The sequence below is a fragment of the Apis cerana genome, linkage group LG5 (genome assembly GCF_029169275.1).
Source record: "Apis cerana isolate GH-2021 linkage group LG5, AcerK_1.0, whole genome shotgun sequence".
In the NCBI taxonomy this organism is placed as follows: Eukaryota; Metazoa; Arthropoda; class Insecta; order Hymenoptera; family Apidae; genus Apis; species Apis cerana.
The window spans coordinates 6,253,396-6,273,228 of record NC_083856.1 but is presented as its reverse complement, the minus strand read 5'-3'; the positions used below and the strand labels follow the sequence as shown (position 1 = coordinate 6,273,228).

The following is a 19,833-nucleotide window of genomic DNA, read 5'->3' as shown; positions in this document are numbered from 1 at the left end:
GCGAGGCGCCGCGACGCGAACCTAGCCGCCGCGCCACCGCCACGCCGACGCCGACGCAGCCCGCCCGTGTTTCGGTTCGTGCTCGCGACCCCGCGTGCGAACGACCCGCTGATGGACTCCTTTTCGACTCCTTCTCTTTCGTTCACGACGCGTGTCCTTTCGGGGGAGGGGAGAGGGATGGGGAGGAAGCGGTGTCAATGAGCCTGTGCCAATCCTACGGACGATTTTTATCCGATTATTTCGGGGAATCCCAGTTGAAAGAGTTTCTTTGTGGTTCAACCGTTGAGGAGGACTTAACTGGTGAAATAGTACGTAATGATGGATTTAATGGTTTGAAGGATAGTCGAGTAAAATGTCGAGTGAAAAAGAAGTAAATGAAGTATACTTAATTGATCATCCTGGAACTTATTTTTTTATTCAACAGTTTGGAACAGTTGTTGACGTTGAAGTTAGATTTAATAATAATAGTTTCTTATCTCTTTTAAAGTTTTTTTTTTTTGTATTTTCTTTTCTTTTCTTTTTAGTTTTCTCTTCTTTTGCTTTTTAATAGTTTTAATTTTTTCCAAGCCGATCGTTATCGAAGAGAAGATATTCGCAAATACGGAAGTTTTATTATGGATGATTGTAACAGGTGCTGTTTCTCCCATAGTTCGCGCGCAACAATACGCATGTGATCTGTTTGAGAATAATAAGCGATGACGCGTACCACGTGCCATACCACGGGATGACGTAAAGGTTTGACGTCGAAAATGTATTTGGTCTTATCGCTTTTGCCCTTGCATTCCTAGAAAACAAGGTTCATTTGGATATCCGTTTTATTTCTTTTCTTTCCTTTTTTTTTTTTTTTTGAACGAAGTCTCTTTCCATAAAAATAAATTTATACAAATAATAACGAAATACGGTTATTTATTTCTTATAAAATGTAAATAAATAAAAAGTTCTAAAAAAAAGTTATTTTCTGTATATTCACAAAAAATAAATAAATCTTCTATGAGATTAGAGTTTATTGAATTTAATATTTTAAAAAAAATATTTACTTTTATTATATTAATAGTTTTTGGAAATCTAAAATAATTAAAATAACAGGAAATAAATGGATGAAAAGATGGTGAAGATAAAATATTTATTTTATTACTCCAATGAAATTGGAGAAGTAAATATATATTTCTAAATATATTAATCATCTGTAGTAGCAATTCTGATTCATAATTAAAAATAATTCGGAATTTATTTCGGAAAACTACACACGTCAATAATTTTTCTTATTCCCAATATTGATCCGAACTCGTATGGTAAAGTTATACGAATCATTCGCGATCGAAGCTAGTGACATCTGACATCGAAGAACCTAATTTTGTAGAGAAACAATATTATCGACGTAGAAATATCTCCGTTTTCATTTTTGTCGATAACAGAGATATCTGCAATTTTCTCATTTCTCGATATATCGGTGGAATTGGTACGATATAAATTAAGAAATCGGCGAACAATATGCTACTTCTTTCAATTACCCGATTCCTTTGTGTCTTAAAATTAAACTTTTCTTAACGATAAATTCGTAAAATTAGCATTTCAAATTAATAAGAAACTTTTTTATACAATTGTTTTAAATAAAAAGTACTACTTTTTGCTATAATTTCTGTAATATCATTACAGAAAATAAACTCTTTATTCGAAGAAAGAAAATAATTCTATACCACGATGTTTAAATATGAATTCAAACTGAATTAATTTTTAAAGATCAATAGAATATTCGTGTATTGAATTTTTCTATAAATAGAAAGCTCCCCAAAATTCAACTATATCGATACATGTTTCAAGCTTGGGTGCTTCGATCTTGCACCCTTTGACCTTCTAATTTTTCCCACTTCCCTATAGAAAAATTCCGTTTCAAAAGATAAAAACTTTCGTTCAAAAGAATCATATTCTTTTTCTCTCGTTCCCAATTACCATTTCCAATATCCAATAATCTACGACATCGTGTTTCTTTTTTCCCTTTTTTAAATCGTGCAATCTTTTCTCTGAAATGAAAGAGCGGGGAAGAGGAGGAGGGTGGGAGGGGAAAGGAGAATTGAATGAGAAACGGCCAAAAACTTCTCTCGGCCCAAACGAAAAACAACAGCATAACCGTACCCTTGTTTCCGTCAAGGATATACGAGCATTTGGCGATCGACTTCCATCATCCCCTCGGAAACGTTCTCTCTATCCAACGGTTCCGTAAAGCTCGTTCGAAAATACAGGTCTGCGAGAAGACCCAATGTTCCAGATCCTTCCGAGGAAAGGTTCCCTCGGCAAGGACCTCGAAAAGGCCTCCGTAAATTCTCCTCCCACCCCAGAGAATCCGCCCCTCGACCGGCAGAGAGACTGCTGCGTCGTGAACACGTGTGCAGGGAGGTTCGGTTCGGCTGGCTGCGTGTGCGTGTAGCAGAAGAAGGAAGAGAGTCCAGGCGGGCAGAGAGTAAAGACCACAGACGCACGCAAACATGCGTGGACGCCTCCACACCGTTCAAAGTAAGCACCAACACGCGTGCAACGATCCGTCGTCGACTCCGACATCATCCTCGTCGTCCTAGACGTTTCTCTGCCTGCGCTGGATATATGCTGCAGAGTGAGAAAGAGAGGGAGAGAGAGGGAGACGGAGACAGAGGCCGAAAGAGGAGGAGGGTGGAGGAGGAGGAGGAGGAGGAGGGTGGGAGGAAGGGTGGGAGGGAGGGGAGGAAACAGGCTCGACTGCTCCCCCTAATACTGCAGGATTGAATGGGCGAGGAGGGTGGTATTGGGTTCCCTCACCCCACTCCCACCACCCACACGCCGCTAGCTCCCAACCCACCCGCACCACCCACTTCTGTCCGCCTGCCACCCCGCCTGCCCACCCACTCGCCACCCGACTGCCGTCGAGGAAACAACCTGCAACCGAACCAGCACAACGTTTCCTCGAACAACGAATTTCCATCGAGGCACGTCCCGAGTTCTCGTCACACCGCCGACAAAACCCAAGTGAGTATTCTCGTGCACGCACAGTATCTTCAGCCTCGGTGTCTTCATCTTTTTTCTCTTTCTTCTTCTTCTTCTTCTTCTTCCTCCTCTCCTCCTCCTTCTTCTTCTCCTTCTTCTTCTTCTTCGTCGTTCTCCTACTCGATGAACTCGTTCGCGCGCGCTTCAATTTTTCCCTTGCACACGGGACCCCCCCATTCCGCGTCTTTCTCTCCTCCTTCCGTTCCCGTCCTTCTTTCTTCCGCTCGTTCCACTCTCAACGAACGACCAATAACCACGGGATCCCGATCTTCCGCAAGCTTTTCTCGTTTTTTTTCCCCCCACATCCAGAATTTTTTCCCTCCTCGTTATGCGCCCTCGATTCTATTCCGCGTTACACGTTATAGCAGCGTGCCACGAATAAATCGAATCGAAACGAATGGACGGAACCCGAGAAGCGACGACGACGACGATCGATCGAAGAGCAAGAGTGACGACAGAGTGACGTGAGGAGCGTGACGCGAATAGAGCCGCCGAACGCGAGAGGAAACGTGTGTGTGTATCGTGTGTGCATCGCGAGGCAAAGTTATACATGGTCGCCGAGAAGACAGCGTCCTCGCGCAGCCAGCTCGAAAAACTTTGTTCCGAGTGCGTGTATATTCCAACTCCGCACCAGGGGGACGAGGGAACGCGCGTACGACGCTGGCTCGCGCGCGAGTGGATCGTGCTAGTCTCGCGTCACGGTGCACGGTACGCGTACGAGTGAACCGAGAAGAGAATGCATCGCGTGTGCGTGTCCCGCTCGCGCTACGTCGGCATACGTCGATTCCTCCTCGCGTGTGTCCCGTCTATGCGCGCTTCTACGATGGCGCACGATCGTGCAACATCAGAGATCGAACAGACGTTCCCGCAACGTTCTCGCAACGAAGGCCAGAAGAGCGGTGATCCAACCGGGAGAATTGCTCGATTGCGATCGAAATTCAGCTACGCGTCGGTTACGTGTCTCGTCGCGGCTACTGTGTCTTCCAAAGTGTTATACAGACACCGCTGTGTATTTATAAATCGCTGTGTGCGCCCGTATGTACGCGCGCATGCATGGAGGAGTGGCGCGCTCGCCGTCCTTGGTTAGTCGGTAATAATTTCCGGATGAATTTGAATGGCACACTGCGCGCGCCTTCTCTATCCCCACCACTTCTTCTTCTCTCTCCCACCACCTCCCGATGCCCCTCCACTTGCTTCACGCTATCTCGATCTCGCTCCGTGCTCCTACTCCCCGACGTTACTTCTCTCTCTCTCCCTCTCTCTCTCGCTCATCACCTTTCCCTCTTCTTTCTTTTCTTCTACTCTGTTCGTTCCCTCGAACGTTCATCGTTGTATATATCCTACAGAACTCTCTACCCACCCGCATCTCTCTCCCCACCAAGCTTAGGTTTTCTTCGGAGACAGTGGTGCTCAACCGGCGCAGAGACTCGAACACGAGGCTAGACAAGGCACCCTCGCCATCTGTCGCCTCCGGGACGTGTCCTCGATCGCTCCGGAGGGGAATATTGATTTATTCGTCGCCGGTTTAACCCCTTCCACGCCGCGAGAACGTTCTAACGCCACCACCCCTGTGCGAGCACTGAAACCTGCCCTGCACGTGTGTGTGCCACCTCGTACCAACGAGGACGTATGGATGTACGAGTGGGTAACCTCGGCTAGGGTTCGCCAGAGGTGCACCCCGTCTTTCTCCCTCCTCCTTTGCTCGTTTCTCTTCCTCTCTCTCGCTCCCCCTGCGAGTTTTCCGCTCGCGCGGCGGTTCGATCAATACACGGGTCAGCCTTCTTCTTCTTCTTCTTCTTCTTCTTCTTCTTCTTCCTCATTCCGGTCATCCCTGACTGAAAAGTTTGCGTTACGTCGCCGCCAGGATCGAAATCGATCGATCTCTCGTCGGGAGGGTGGGGGATCCAGTTCGATTGACGGTCGACCGTCTCCCACCCCGATCGGTTAGCTAACGAGCCGCGTTACGCGTTGCTCACGGATTGATTTCGTTCCCTTCTGGAATGTGTTGCTTCTCTAAAAGCGCTACAATACTCTCTGGGTGGTGGGTAATTTATTCGCGTTTCGAAGAGGGTGGGGCGATTTATCGGGTTAACGGTCTTTGGTTAATGATCGGAACAACTCTTTCCAATTGTTTGGAGCATATATATATGCGTGAATATACGTTAAAAGAAACAATTTCTTCTCGATGCACAATTTTGAAATGAAATATCTTTTCAATTTTTAAAAATGGTTTCGAAAAATTTGTTTATTCTTCGTTGACAATTAGAATATTGGGGGATACGATCGATGAGAGAAATCGATCGGTAAAAGTACAAGTACTGTTAATCAGTGCGAGTGCGCTTAAATAGACATCGGTAAATCGGTAAGGAGGATAACGTTGAAAGTTTGGAGCAGTAGGTGGTAAGTAGTCGTTCTAGCTGTTTGCATTTGGGGAGGAAAAGAGGTCTGTTGAACGTCTGGGTTGGTTAAGAACAGTTTTGCTTTCGATAAACCACGTGGCCGATGGTTTTTTTCTCCCCTCGGGCGTCCGTTGGGCCGAGCTTTTCTACCGAGATTTTTCTGTTTGAAAGTATTTACGCTCCTGTGGGAATCTCAGCGTGATCGTGCCGTTATAGAAAAGGAGTTTGAATAAGATTGGAGGAGTTGCTCGTGACATCCTTGGTTTCATCGAGCACAATGGGGCTCGTCTCGATGAAGAACTGCTCGTCTTTATGCTCGATTGCTTTCAAGCGATCCCTTCCAACGATCGACCTTCCCCTTGTGCTTGAAGGGTGGCAAATAGAATTGGCATCAATCGATCGTGTTTTATCTAATTACGTTCCGCTCTTTTCCACCAGTGACTAGGTAATCGCGTAATTAATACCGACCGATTCTTTTTGATACTTGGAAAGATCGTTACCTCTTTCATCCTTATGAATAGTTTAATAAAATTTTCGACCTTTCTATATTCCTTCTATTTCTTTCCAAGTTTCGGATTTTCCTCCTCTCAGTTTTTCGTCATTTCATAAAGAATTGTTATCCTTCGAAGAAGTTGAAGCAAAAATTTGAGCGGAAAATGTGTTTCTTTTGAAACGGAAGAGATGTCGTTCCTGTCGCTCGAATGGAAACGAAGATTTTCGCTTTTGTTCCAGTTCTAAGTGAAAATCAATGCCTCTTTTTCGAGTCAACCTTCTAAATTGTGACACTGCTTCAAAGGCGAAAGATTTCCCGGTTCATGAATATTTAACAACTGGTAACACGGAGTCGGATTTTTCAACCCTCCTCGAGTCGGGAAAAAGAGTTTAAGACTGCTCACGCTTGAACGAATTGTAAAGTGGTCTTAACTTCGATCCAGTTTCTCGAGATCCTCGAACCGCGTTCGCAATTGCTCCTCGTTCCTCCTCCATCTATTGCGATTCCTTCCCAAAGGAATGTACCGATACAACGAAATATGCCGAGTTGCTCTCCAATGTTCTTCAAAAGCTCTCGAGGATTCCTTTCGAAATTGACATTCAGGGAGAAAAAAAAAGAAGGAAAGAGGAATATTAAAAATTCTTTTGTATAGGAAATTGAATTTTTCTCCGCAATTTTTTGAAAATTGACAAACACCGAGTTCCTTCCTCTCTGTGACATTCGAAAAACGAAGACAAGAAGGAATTAAAAAATTCATAGAGAAAGTGTCTTTCCTTGAAATTCCAAAACAGTTTAACAGCTTTGCAGAAGCTTATAAACATTTTCTAACGTCCCTTTGATACTTCATCTTCCTTAAAAACTGTTCGAAGAACAAAAAAAAGCCATTTTCAAAGATCCACAAAGAATTGCCTTCATAATGATCGTTTATCCAAAAAAAAAATCTCATTTCAAAATACAGAGCACTCACAGAAGCAAGCGGAATTCATCTCTCGGAAGAGATTCTGCAAAAAGTAAAGCATCCGCATAGAAGAAGCGTGCATAATAATTATCCCGTATCTTCACGCTTGATTTCTAAGTGGGTCTAATTGAAAATCCGTGACGACGATCGCCGCTTCTAAACGGCCTGTAACAACCTCGATTCTAATTCCATCGCGCCATCTCCACCTCCGGGGAGAGAACTCGTTAACGCTTCCGATACGGAGTTCCGCATTGCCACCGGGTTCCTGTCATCGTGCTGGAACACCAGCCACGATTTCCTGCCGCGCATTAACCCTGTATTTACGTTCGAACGCGGCCAGAATGTCTTTCACTGGAATTGCTATTGTCTCGTTTGCTTTCAACCGACGATCCGCCCATCGTTTCGATGGGTTTACAGTTGGTATACATTACTAGACTTGGCAGAATTTTCATTTCGCCGTAAAATGGCCATTTATTATTATTCATTATTTATTATTATTCTCCCCTCGTTTCGTAATTTTATCTTCGATCTTATCTTCCACGAAATGGCGAAAATATCCTCTTGAATTGTTCTCCTTTTGCGCTTTTTATTTCATTATCTCGAATATAATTTTTAATATCGACGAAAATATTTTCTTCAAATTTATTGAAAGGATTATTATTAAAAGATTGATCCCGAAGTTTTTAATTTTATAAATCGTGGGAAAAATTCGAATAACTGAAATGAAAATGATTGTCAAGGCTTTATAATAATCTATAACAAATAAGAAAATAAAAGATAGAAGATTTAATTCATAATTTATTTTTTAGCGAATTTCTGAACGAATCTTTACAAATTTTATAAGGTTTTAAGGTAAGGAATTCTATTTTTCTTTGATAAAAATTTGGAAAACGAATTCACGAAATTACGAAACAAATTTTGGCAAATCTGAATGCGAGGAAATTTTAGTTAGAAACTTGTTGCAAGAGAAAGTGCATCAGAATGAAGTATCATTCATCGTAACATCGTATTATTGTTAATCCCATAATCCGATGCAGCATTACAAAGCATTTTTCTACGTGGTTTGAGTACCAATCACGTGTTCCATTTGTTCACGACGTTTTCCGATAGAATGAATCGATTTTTCAGATGCACCAAGATAGAAAGTAGCTTTGCAACAAGATATTTTTTAATCGCTTTGCAGCTGAATATATACAAGATAAGAAGAAGATAGAGGATCGAGGTAGATTTTCTATAAAAAAAAAAAAAAAAAAGAAAAAATGTGAATTTAGCTCGATGTAAAAATTCTGTACGATTTTGTTGCTGCAATTTTTTCTTTTTTTCTTTTTTTAAATTTTCTATGTTTTACATTCTTTCAAATGAGAAGATATAAATACTTTATTTGTCGATTAAAAAAATTATATTGGTCAACGTAAAAAATATTTAGCGAAGAATAATTTTTACATTTAATTGTGTACATAAAAATAAAAAATTGCTCGTTTTTAATTTGTTGTTTTGATTTTAAACAAAGAAAGAATGTTTAAAAATGGATGTCCGAAATATCCGATCATTGAATGTCGTATCTTTACTTTTTACCATTTTTTTTTCGAACTTTTTGAAAAATTGAATGCTGATGAGAAACGATATTTCATACGTCATCCTCGAACACTTCCATAAATCCACTGAGCAAATCGATGATACGTCTCCACTTAGCATGAAGAACGACTCTATTCAAACTCTATTTACCAACCAGTTTACACAGTAAAGCACTCCATTCACGAACCGATATTTTCAATGGAAATTCCAAATTTTCCTTTTAACTTTGTTTTCTCTCTCAACAATTATAAAAACCATCCATTTTTGCATACGAAAATATCTTTCTACAAACAATATTATTTCAATAAAAATTAAAAATCGTATTAAAAAGTAATTCTTATTTCGTTTCTAATTTTCTTACTACAGTACAAGTAGAAACGTATAAATCTAAAATCTCATTTAAAATGAATTTGGAAAGAATTACGAAAATATTTCAATTCCCTTCTCCTTAAAAATAACTCACGTCGCGTACACAAAAGGCTCTTACAGAAAAACACGTGTTAAAATATTTGCCAAATTATCCCCATCCTCCTTACCCCTGGAATATCTCCATCGTTTATGCAAATGGACCACTTAAGCCGGTCAGCGTAAAGTTAAGTCGCATGGATTAAGGGAAGCGCCTCGACAAGATTTAATTAAGCTTCGATGAGCCAATTAGACCCCATCTCGTCGTCGATCCACCCTTCGTGAAACGATTCTAAAAAAAAAAAAAGAAAGAAAATAAAACAAAGAACCCTCCTCCTCCTCCCAACCCTCCAACCCCTCGTAAACGAGCGGAAAAGAAAGAGAGTGGAAGGAAGGAAATAACGGTGGTCGAAAGTTGACCTATTGTTGTCACAAGTGCGGGGAAAGGGAGTGAAAATGTTCTTGAAAAGGAAGAGAGAAACGCATTTTTCGTCCGTGATTATTAGTTACAACCCGACTTACCCACCGCCTCATTTCGGTTCCCAGGTAGACGTGGGTTTATTCTTCCGAGGATAGTGGGTGACCGACGAGGGCTCGGAAGATGGAGGGTAGCGGCACGGGAATTAGCAGGCTCGACTGCTACGAGGATATGTTTAAAGAGATAACCAGGAAATTGTACGGCGAGGATCCTGATCACAGAAGTGAGTGAATTAATTTGCAATGAAATGTTTATTCTTTTTTGTAAGAAAGAAGAGCTATTCAAATTGATCATAAAGCATATATATATATCGATAGAAAAATGATAAATTCTTATATCCGTCTCTCTTCCTTTTTTGCACGAATATTTCGCGAGATATGGATCGAAGCAACGTAAATTATTTAATATTTACTCGACTTTTTTCGAAACCATTTTCAATGATGGTTAAAATTTAAAAAAAAAAAGAAAAAATACATCTTGTACGAACAATAAAATACATCTTATAAACAATAAAAATACATCTTATACGATTCTAAAATATAAAGTTTAATTCACGTTTTATACACGTTATTACGGCAGTTGAAAGCTAATATACGAACGAAGTAATTACAAAGTATGAATATTAACCAGACTGTGATAAATAATTTCTATACCACTTTAAACGATATAATGATGCTCTTTCTGCCTCGCGTAACGAAACATTATTTTACATATATATATATATATATATATGTAAGAGCAATGGCATCCGTGTGGAAAACACGCTCGCCATGGTATATGCATGAAAATGAAATTTCACGGTGGAACGAAACTTAGCTAGTTCGTTTATTTTAGCCTCGAGCGTTCAGAACGAGTTTGAAACTTCCGTTTCGTACAAGACCGAGGAGGACACCGGAAACGGGACCGATGGTAGCGATGACGGAAACTGGACTTGCGAGGAGGAACCTTTGAAAGGAACCGATGGAAGTCGTATTGCTGCTTATCACGCTGGAAAAGCAACATGGAGATGTTACGAATGCGGTTCGTATCATATTTATCACGATTTTATTATCGACCGGCTCGAGGCTAGTTGATTTTTTACCATGATCTTATGTTGGAATTTAAAATGGAATAAAAATCGACGCGTTGTTTAAATTCGAGAAACTTCGGGATGATTCGTAAAAGAAATGGTTGGTCGTTATCTTCCAATATAATAACGAATATAAATACGAATATTCTTTTATTAATGTTTATTTGAATTATTTTAATCGAAGTCGATTTAGTCACCTTGCCATTATTTATATTTCTTCGATTCAATTTTGACTATTTTAAATATAATTAAGATCTACACGATTGTCCGTCCGTTCTTCCATGTTTACAGCTAAATGTCGTTCACCGATTTCGCCTCGATAAACAAAAAAAGTTGAGTCATCTTGTTTATATAAATATGTAATAATATAACGTACAAACGACATTACGTTACGTTATATAAAATTTATCGAAACCGCTTTGAATCGTCGTCCCCGATAAAACTGTTTTCGTTCAATTTCTACGAATTTTTTGTTTTCGTCGAGTCATAAACATAAGTAAAAAATCTTGGTTACGCGTAATTATGAATCGCATCGTTGAAAAAAATTTTAAATAACAGTGATATAATAATATAAAACATAATAATAATTTTAAAAAATTTAATAAGTAAACACGAAACACTGTTACAGAAAAACAATTAAACACAAAAAACAGTAAACAAAATAAATAGTTAAACCGGTAAAATTTCTTTCGAACGAAAGAAATGGTTTTTATTTCCCATTTTATTTATTTAAAATGCCCCCGAGGCAGCATTTTCTCGGTAATTTTCAAGCTTTTATTACCTTCTTGTGCCATGCAAATGCAAATTTTCGCGTGAAATAATACCTCTCCAATACTTTTTACCACCTTTCTCCGTCCTTGCGTGCAGACATGCTCCGTCCCTAATATCCTTAAGCTCGTTCATTATCGGCTTTGTGTCCACCGAATGTCGAGTTTGACGACGCTATCGAGGGATCGTCCTATGTTTCTACGCGAATTTCATTAGCTTTAAGGAAAACTGCCACGTTTTACATTGATACACGTTTCATCGTGTATCAATTTATATATAATCCACTCGAAAATTAATATCTATAATAAAGATTTAATCCCTTTGCCACATCATTTTTTTTACATTAATTTTAAGATTAAATTTTGCGTTAATTTTAATTATTCGCTGTTCTTGTCGATTTCTATGATTTTGGTATATATATATCGTAGAGGAGAAAATTTTGAACAACTTTCTCCTTTATTTATCACCTTAATTTTCGATATATTTGTTAATGCTACGGATGGATTTTCTTTTACACATTTATATTCCTGCAGTCCAAGCCACATATTTATCGTTTCTAAAAACACCGTTGAAATGAGCAAAATCCAAAATTTATTTTTTGTTATTTTTTGGGCTTAAAATATTTCAAACTCTAATGCCGATCTTGGAAAATATAAAATATAAAATTCTTCGAAATTTGTTAATAAAATCACGAAAATCGGAATTATATCATCAACGATAGATCCTTCGAATTTTTTAATTTTTCCATTTATTTCCGAAGGATTGATAGTTTTGTAATATTTGTAATATTTGTTGAAACGAAGTCTTTCCAACTTGGTGGGTTTAACAAAATAATAATCCCTGGAAGCAATAAACAACTAGGTAGGTAGGCGGTGGGAGGGAGGAGGGGGAGGAGGGAGAGGGGGTCAGGTACAGAGCGTTAAAGTAATGCCGTAAGTACACTGTAAGTATTGTACTTTTGGCCAGGTCAGGGGGATCTTCCCTCCCTCCCCTTCCCATCCCCATTTCTCCCCATAAATTTTCAAGCTTTTGTGAAAATTGACGAATAGTATTTGACTAAGCAGGGGACGTGATGGGTGGTGGACCTCGCGACGTTGCAGAGCATTTCATGGAACTTCATTCGTCGAGAATCCTTGCTGACGAAAGGAACAGACATCATTCCCCGAGGAAGGACTATTTGCAGACAGAGTTGAAAGTTGAAGACGTGATATCTTATTTGGAGAGGTTGCGAGAAAGAGCAGAAAGAAGTGCGCCTCCATCAAGAAGGACCCAAGAAACGCAGACGGTTCCTGCAGCTTTGCTACCGGTACCTTCCACTTTTCTGTTACAAGAGTTGCCATCCGCTCCTGCACCACAACATTTACACCAGGTAAATCTCATTCTATCTGATTTTTTACTCATGGGGATGATACTTGCTTCGTGAATATCGTTGTTAATTTTCGTGAAATATTATCGTTCGATTTGGATTATATTGGATTATATTGAGGAAAAAAAAAAAAAAAAGAAATTGATCGATTACGTTTCTACTTTTTTTTATTTTTTTCATTTTTCCCATATTCCGTGCGTGTCCTTATTTTCATATTGTGGATTTGTGCTTTATACATATATCGAGACTCGCGAATGATACGTTTCATCCATTTTTCAACAAATTATAAATCATCAATCCATCAAATTGCAAGTGATATTTATAAACAGTGAGATAGATTTTTTTAATCTTAATAATTTCCAATTTTAACATTTTATTTTCGTGAAAATTTTACGCCAGCCAATCCACTCGAATCGTATCATATCGCTTGGAATTATTCCGATTTTCCTGATCATTCAACTTCCGACACGCGTCTCGTCTATCAATCGTCCTTCCTTTCCCTCCAAGGATTCCATTCAACCGTTCCCCTTCTGAAACAGAAAACAACCTGTCGTATCGTTAGAAAATAATCTAGATAATCGTTCAAACCTTCGTTACCAAACTTTTCAAAACGAAGAGAAGTCAAGACTTAAAAAAAAAAACCCAAAAATCGCTTCACAGAACGCTACAACAATGCCATCGTCAGCGTCAGTATCGGCAAGCGGGAAGCGTTACACCTGTCCATATTGCCCGTACGGAACCGATCGTCGTGATCTGTACACCAGACACGAGAACATCCACCGCGAGGAGAAGCCGTTCCACTGCTACATATGTTACAAACCGTTCAATCGCGCCGATCACGTGAAGAAGCATTTCTTGAGGATGCATAGGGAGCACGGATACGAGTTATCCAGGATACGTAGACCGGCGGGATCGACAGCGCCCAAGCCCCTTCAACAAGAGTCCGGAACAGGGAGCGGCGCAAGCACGAGTGCGAACGGGCAACAGCAGCAGCAGCAGCAGCCGCCACAGCAGCAGCCACAGCAGCAACCGCAGCCACAGCAGCAGCCGCAGCACGCGACTTATTCAGGCTTTAATAACAACAAGAGTTACCAATTGCAGCCGAGTTCTGCCGCTAACACGGCTGCAGTCGCGGCGATTTACCAAGGAACGTCGATGCCTGCACCAGGTATCATGCAACCGGATACCGCGAGTTGCAGTGCTACAGGGAGGAGGGTGCAGAACGGGGGCTGCAACAGCAAAAGCCATCTTAAGGGAGGCTCGAAAGGAGCCCAGGAGCGGAGGTGAGCGAATTCTGTGTAACTGCGAACTGTAAAATTAGAAGTTTAAAAAGATGAGAGTTAAGTTGAGTTAAGGAAGAATAATAACGTATTACATGTACGTCAGGGATCAAGTGAAGATAAAAAAAAATTATTTGTTTCTTAATTTTTGGGATTACAAGTCGATGATTTCTTTTTTGATCTATTTTTATATCCACGTTGTTGTTGAACGTCGAATTTGAAAATACTTTAATTTGGAATCGTTGTTGGGATCGAGTCGGTTAATACGGTTACAAATTTTCAGGTACACCTGCTGCTATTGTTCTTGGAGTGGCGTAGACAACTGGTGCCTTAAACGGCACTTGAACACGCATCTGAAACCGTTCGCGTGCACCTTGTGCGAGTACAAGGCCGCACGCGCCGAGCGTCTAGCCACCCACGTGTTGAAGGTGCACAACAGACGACAATGCTCAAGATGCTCGTTCCTTGGCGAAGATGCGGCACAACTTCAGATGCACCAGCTGCATGTGCATCGCGTCAGCAGTGCCAACGCACCCGCGACGTCCTCGGCTCAAGCTGCTCCACCACCGACCAATCGTCATCAGCAACCTTTACAGTAAGGATCTTATTAATTTACCGATCTCATAGATTTTAAAACAGAAATTTAAAATAGGAATCGTACAATAACGATGTCCGATCTATCTAAAAATGTTCTCTGTCAAATGTTAAAAAAATTTCTCTCTCTTAGTTTGCACACGTCAGTTTGATCTTTAAAAGTCGATACAGTCCTTGGACTTGCCAAGTCAATTTATTAGAATACAAATTTTCAATAAAAAAATTCTCCTCTTTAATTTTCACATTCTTTTTCTAGTAAAACACGTGTAAAATGTGTTTCTCGCTCAGTTAAACAATTTGATTCCAAGCGCAATTGTTCCAAGCGTGGAGAACCAATTCAAACTACGCTCCGTCCAACGAGTTCGTTCCTTTTTTTCATCTTCCGATTCATTTCATTCCAATTGGCTTGCAAACCGTGTCGAACGACACGGAAACGTATAACTCGAGCAACCCGCTTAACTTGGAAAATTCGGCCAACAACTCTCGCGCAACATTTTTCTTCACGCTCCGTTAACCGAGGCCGGAGAGCTTTCCACCCCAGAGTGGAAACTCGACGAATTCGAGCGGGCTCGTGTGCGTTTAGCCTCGGTGCTTCCGACAGGACACAGCCGGGAATCGTGCGGGAAAATTCATTAAATACGATTTAATTGGAAGTCGATCGGACGCGATTAATCCACCACGTTACTTTTTCGGCCGCGTCCCCCCGGGGGCAAACAAGTGTGTAACGAGCGGATTTAAATTTCGTGCTCCTTCCGCTCGTTAACCACGTCTTTGAGCCCCGTCGACCGCACCGCCGAATTTCGAAGGGAAACTTCGAACGCGTTTACCAATTAATCCCATCGTCGATCCATTCGTCCAAGGGAAGAGAAATTTTGTTTGTCGGCGCGTGTTTACCATCGAAAACCATTTGTAGATCCCCGTTACGAAGCAAATATTTGTTGTTAACAATTTCTTCCTTCTCCCCCTCCTCCCCTCTTTGGCTTGCTTCATTATTTATTTATTTTCGCGTGTTATTATATCGTATCGTGGTACACGCGATGTTTTAATTATGCGAAGAACTGGATTAAAATAGGATTAAAGTCTCTGAAAAATCTTCTTCCAAATACCACTTTTCTTCAAACGAATTTGTACAATTTTAATTTACTTCTTCCAATAAAATTTTGATACCGTCGTGGATTCTTTTCTATGCATTCAAAGAATCGAATGGAAAAGATTTTAGGGAAATTCTTTTTTTTTTTCATTATATATCATACTTCAGGGATGAAATATTCTTTTCTCTCGTTCATTCGCGATACGTAATATCCCTATAGAGGGATAATAAACCACGAGGCTGGATGATTTATCGTTAATTATCGAATTTACAGTCCCGCGGGAGGAGGTCGACCACCACCTGGTCCGCCAGTTTTTCCAGCCCCAGCACCGGCCATAGCACCTGCCACCACCGTGATACCACCGACAACGATACTCGGGTAAGCACATCCGCTGACCTCGTCGCTCCCATGCTCTCCCATTAGCTGTATTTATTCATTTTTTCCCCCCTCCCCCCTTTCTCCGTACAAAATGTGAATCACACAATTGCGCACAACGATCGGCGAACGCTAATTTAACGCTAAATTAGCATTTCGTTTGCTTGTTTGTCCCCGGACGACAAATCGAAACACGTTATAGCGATTTTGATGTCGATTATCGAGGATCCAGGCGTTATATAATATTCCATTATTTCGTATATCCTAGATCCTCGAACGAAAATGTAAGTGTCGGATTTCCATTGTGAGGAATAATTCGAAGATCGATTCGAACGATCGAGTTTCCTTGAGAAATGTTTTTTTTTTTTTTTTTTGCCACAACGGATTTTCTCGCACAATGGGCAATCACGGTTCGTTATAAATTTGTTTTATCATTAACCTCCCCCCCTCCCTTTCCCGAGGTCACGAGAAATATCCAAGAAAGTCAAATTGTTAGCGCCGCTTTATGTGCTCTTAAGTTGCGAGTGCGATTTCTGCGCTTGCTTTTTTATTTTATTTTAGTTTTTTTGTAATTTTTGTTTTCTATTTTTTTTGAAACTCCAGCATTCTACACCATTGTACACGATCGATGATCGACATTGTTCAGCGGCAGGTTGTTGCGCACATAATTTTGCTATGTTCGAAGGCGACGACGTTAAACCGATCCTTTCTCTCTCCTTCTCGATTATTCTCGCCCTCCCACCGAAGAGGGAGGGAGAAGGGACAAAATTGTTGCAAAACGAAAGAGATGGATCGAAACGAGATTTGCAACCTGCCGCTTCGACACCGCTCTTCTCCCGCCCCTCCACCTCTCCGCTTTATGTTACGTTGCAGCGTCATTTTTTTGTTCCAACGTTTTCTTTTTTTTTTCTATCCGTTCGCGCCGTGTGCACGCTTCGTTTGTTTGCTTTCGGTGTCGCCAGGACCACGTGTGGTATATGTGCACGCTCCTGCGCTTCACTTCCAGTTTGTCTCTGTTTCTTCTCTCGTTGTCACTTGTTTCTTCTCTCTCTCTCTCTCTCTCTTACTCTCTTACTCTCTTATTCTTTTTCTTCTTAAAAACGAAAAGAAAAGAAAAGAAAAAGATAGAAAGAAAAAAAAGTAAACGTCGTCTCGTCGTCTCGTCGCACGGTCGACGAGCGCTCGTTCGTTGGTAGAAAAATGACGCGAACGTAACTTATGGAACAGTGCCGCGGTGGTTGCAGCCACGAGATGGTAAACTCCCCTGCAACTGCAGCGACAATGGCGTACCCGACCTTGGAGGAGGAGGAGAGGCGGTCGAGCGGTGACGGGCACGGCCACGACCACGAGCAACGTCGTCGCCATCGTCACGCCAACGACGACGCCAACCACGATCACCATCGAACCGAGATACAGAGCCGCGACCACGGTTCGTCTCGAGCCGTTGTTTCCGCGTCGTCGTGCCCAGTCGAGCAACAACACGACGTTGTACACGACGACGAACCGTGCACCGGTTGTACCAATCACCACAACCACCACCACCACCACCTCACTTCTACTATACTTAATCGTGATTTTGCGCACAGCTACCGAGCCGTTCCCGAAGAGTGCAATGCACCCTCCCGATCGACCGGGGCCACCACGTCCTTCGATTGCGTTTTGCCGGTCGAGAACGTCGAGAGGAAGCCGAACGCGAGGCAAAGGCCGAGGAAGCAGAGTCAGCCGAGGAAGGTAACTTGGAACCAAGACTTCGTGGACGACGATTCCTTCGAAGAATTGGGCGGAGGGGCGGAGGAACAACAGCAGGTGACTGAAAAGGAGGAAGCGAGCCCCGAGGAATCAGCGAAGCCGGCTGAGAAACAGTTGGACGAGTTGAAGGAACGTTACCGACTTCAGCTAACCAAACGAAATCTGCTCAAATGCCGGCTCTGCCCCGACGACGCGCCGGCCAGAGGGGCTGTTTGCCAACCCTACCACACCAAGGCTTCTCTAACGCTACACAAACTGTGGAGGCACGAGAAACGCAAGAGGAGCCTGAATACGATCCCCGAGGATCGCCCGTTGTCCCAGGTGTCATCCTCTATCACGTTGAAGGCGACGGTATTCACCAACCCTGAATACGTGTACAACAGATAACAGTTGGTCTCGAGAGGGACAGACGAACGCGAAGATGGATCTCGAAACGCATTGGTTCTAGATCCAGAGACACTTTGATACGGGTGGGAGGGTGGGAGTACGTGTTCTCTTCCAAGTGTGATCAATCTCGTGATTAAACGCCTCTGTAACGATAATATTTATATGTGATTTCGCGAGAATTGCGAGAATTGATCGACCAGAGATGATTTTTCTTACTTGGAATGGCGTATCGTTCAAAGATATTCCAAGGACTTGCCACAACGAGTCTGAACACCGATGCGAAAATTGCGAGGAGAGATTTTTTTATTGCTTCGGATGTTTCGTCGTTTCAAAGATTTTTCCAAAGACTCGTTGTGACTGGTCCTTACCATTAAGACCGATCCAGTGCCTTTCGACATCCAACTTCCGACTAATTCAGGGTATATAAATCGAGCTTCTCGATACTAGTTGATCCGTCGTCTCCTCATCGAAGGACTGAAACGCGGGCGAAATGAGATAAATTGTTCGTTCCTTGGGAGTTTCGGTGTTCCTAGAAATTTGTAGAATATTGGACCACATCGCCGAAATGTTGACTAGAATATTGGACCACGTTGCAGCAAACGAGAAATATTGAGAGAGGAAAAAAAAAAAAAAAAAATAGAAAGCAAGAAAGAGAAACGAAAAATCTTTCCTCGTAGCCAACGAAAACAATTTTAGATAGAAAAAAAATTGAATCATCGAAGTGGTTAAATGGACAACAGATAGGGACAGAATTTTTTGATTGCGAAAGAAACGAGAGGAGATGATTTTGATGAAAGAATTGAAACGACGAAAAAAAGCGTTAGCGTTATATTCGTATAAAGAAGCTAATGTAAAATGTATCTTGACTCGAGTTTTGATAATTCACTCGTGATTAGAACACACGACTCCTCGAGGAATAACATTTAAAATCATATTTTCATGTGATCGATAAATTGTGTAAATTTAAAAGATAAAAAAAAAAGAAAAAAAAAGAAAGGGAAAAAAAGGAAGGAAAAGAAAAAGATAAAAAAAAACAAAAAAAACAAGAAAACGATGTTAATGTTTGACGATCGTCTCCAATCGATGTCTTGTGCGTTTGTCCATCGTCCGTCTTTGCAATTAAATAATACATAGTTAACTCTCGTTTTTCGATCGATATGGACTTTATAAGCGTAAGTTACAATTTTCAGAATGGACTATTGCAAAGAATACGAAAAGGAAATAACTAGAGATTGAGCCATGTGATCCGCGAAATCGATGGGTGGCCAAGAGACGAGCATGATTTTTATATAAGAAATATTTGTACAAAATTAATATCTTGTTTATGTTATTATATGAAATATATTATATCTATTGTATTTAAGCAGAGGACGTGATAAGCCAAGATAAATGTAGATTTCCAGAGAACCTACTTCGCTTCATTCTCTGGAATTCTACAATTTTCGGCACGATCCTTCTTTTTGTCAGACGCTCTTTTATTCATGCATAAACGAATAAATTTCATTTCATTAATTATTATAATTATTTTCCTTTTCAGATATTTTATCTCGTTTCCTTTTTAAATTAAATGTTCCTTTTTTAATTAAATATCACAATCGTAACTTTTATTACGATACAACTTTTTTCTTAATTAATTAATTAATTGGTGTATATATTAATATAATATAATATGTTAATATAATTAATTTTATATTATTAAATTTCTTAAAATATATTTTTTGTGAAAGAATTTCTAATGAAAAAGTTATAACCGTGAATAAAATAAAATAAAAATATGTTGAAATCACGAGTGTATTTTCAATCTCTTATTTTTTAACATATATATTTCTAT

General features: G+C 40.8%; 1 protein-coding gene across 7 annotated transcripts; it reads left to right on the top strand.

Annotated features, from left to right (window-relative positions):
- Window positions 1–62: 62 nt before the first annotated feature.
- Window positions 63–19,788, top strand: LOC107997636 (zinc finger protein 888). 7 transcript variants are annotated; one of them, XM_062074678.1, is made up of 9 exons: window positions 2,819–2,997; window positions 9,392–9,546; window positions 10,158–10,343; window positions 12,225–12,529; window positions 13,187–13,809; window positions 14,090–14,401; window positions 15,765–15,869; window positions 17,111–17,379; window positions 17,453–17,683. In XM_062074678.1, exons 2-9 carry the CDS (start codon window positions 9,447–9,449, stop codon window positions 17,599–17,601), a joined length of 2,049 nt encoding a protein of 682 aa, XP_061930662.1. In that variant the 5' UTR covers window positions 2,819–2,997; window positions 9,392–9,446; the 3' UTR covers window positions 17,602–17,683. The 7 variants fall into 7 exon arrangements, with proteins under 7 accessions (XP_061930658.1, XP_016911867.1, XP_016911868.1 ...); XM_062074674.1 differs by having other exon boundaries at window positions 63–4,097; window positions 9,396–9,546; window positions 17,111–19,788; XM_017056378.2 differs by having other exon boundaries at window positions 63–4,097; window positions 17,111–19,788.
- Window positions 19,789–19,833: the final 45 nt, after the last annotated feature.

What these genes read in the sequence shown, in the direction of transcription:
- LOC107997636 (XM_062074674.1), top strand. Translation starts at nt 9,447, where the DNA reads ATGGAGGGTAGCGGCACGGGAATTAGCAGGCTCGACTGCTACGAGGAT. An exon ending in CACCACAACATTTACACCAG is followed by an intron (nt 12,530 to 13,186) that starts GTAAATCTCATT and finishes ATCGCTTCACAG; the next exon opens with AACGCTACAACAATGCCATC. An exon ending in AAAGGAGCCCAGGAGCGGAG is followed by an intron (nt 13,810 to 14,089) that starts GTGAGCGAATTC and finishes ACAAATTTTCAG; the next exon opens with GTACACCTGCTGCTATTGTT.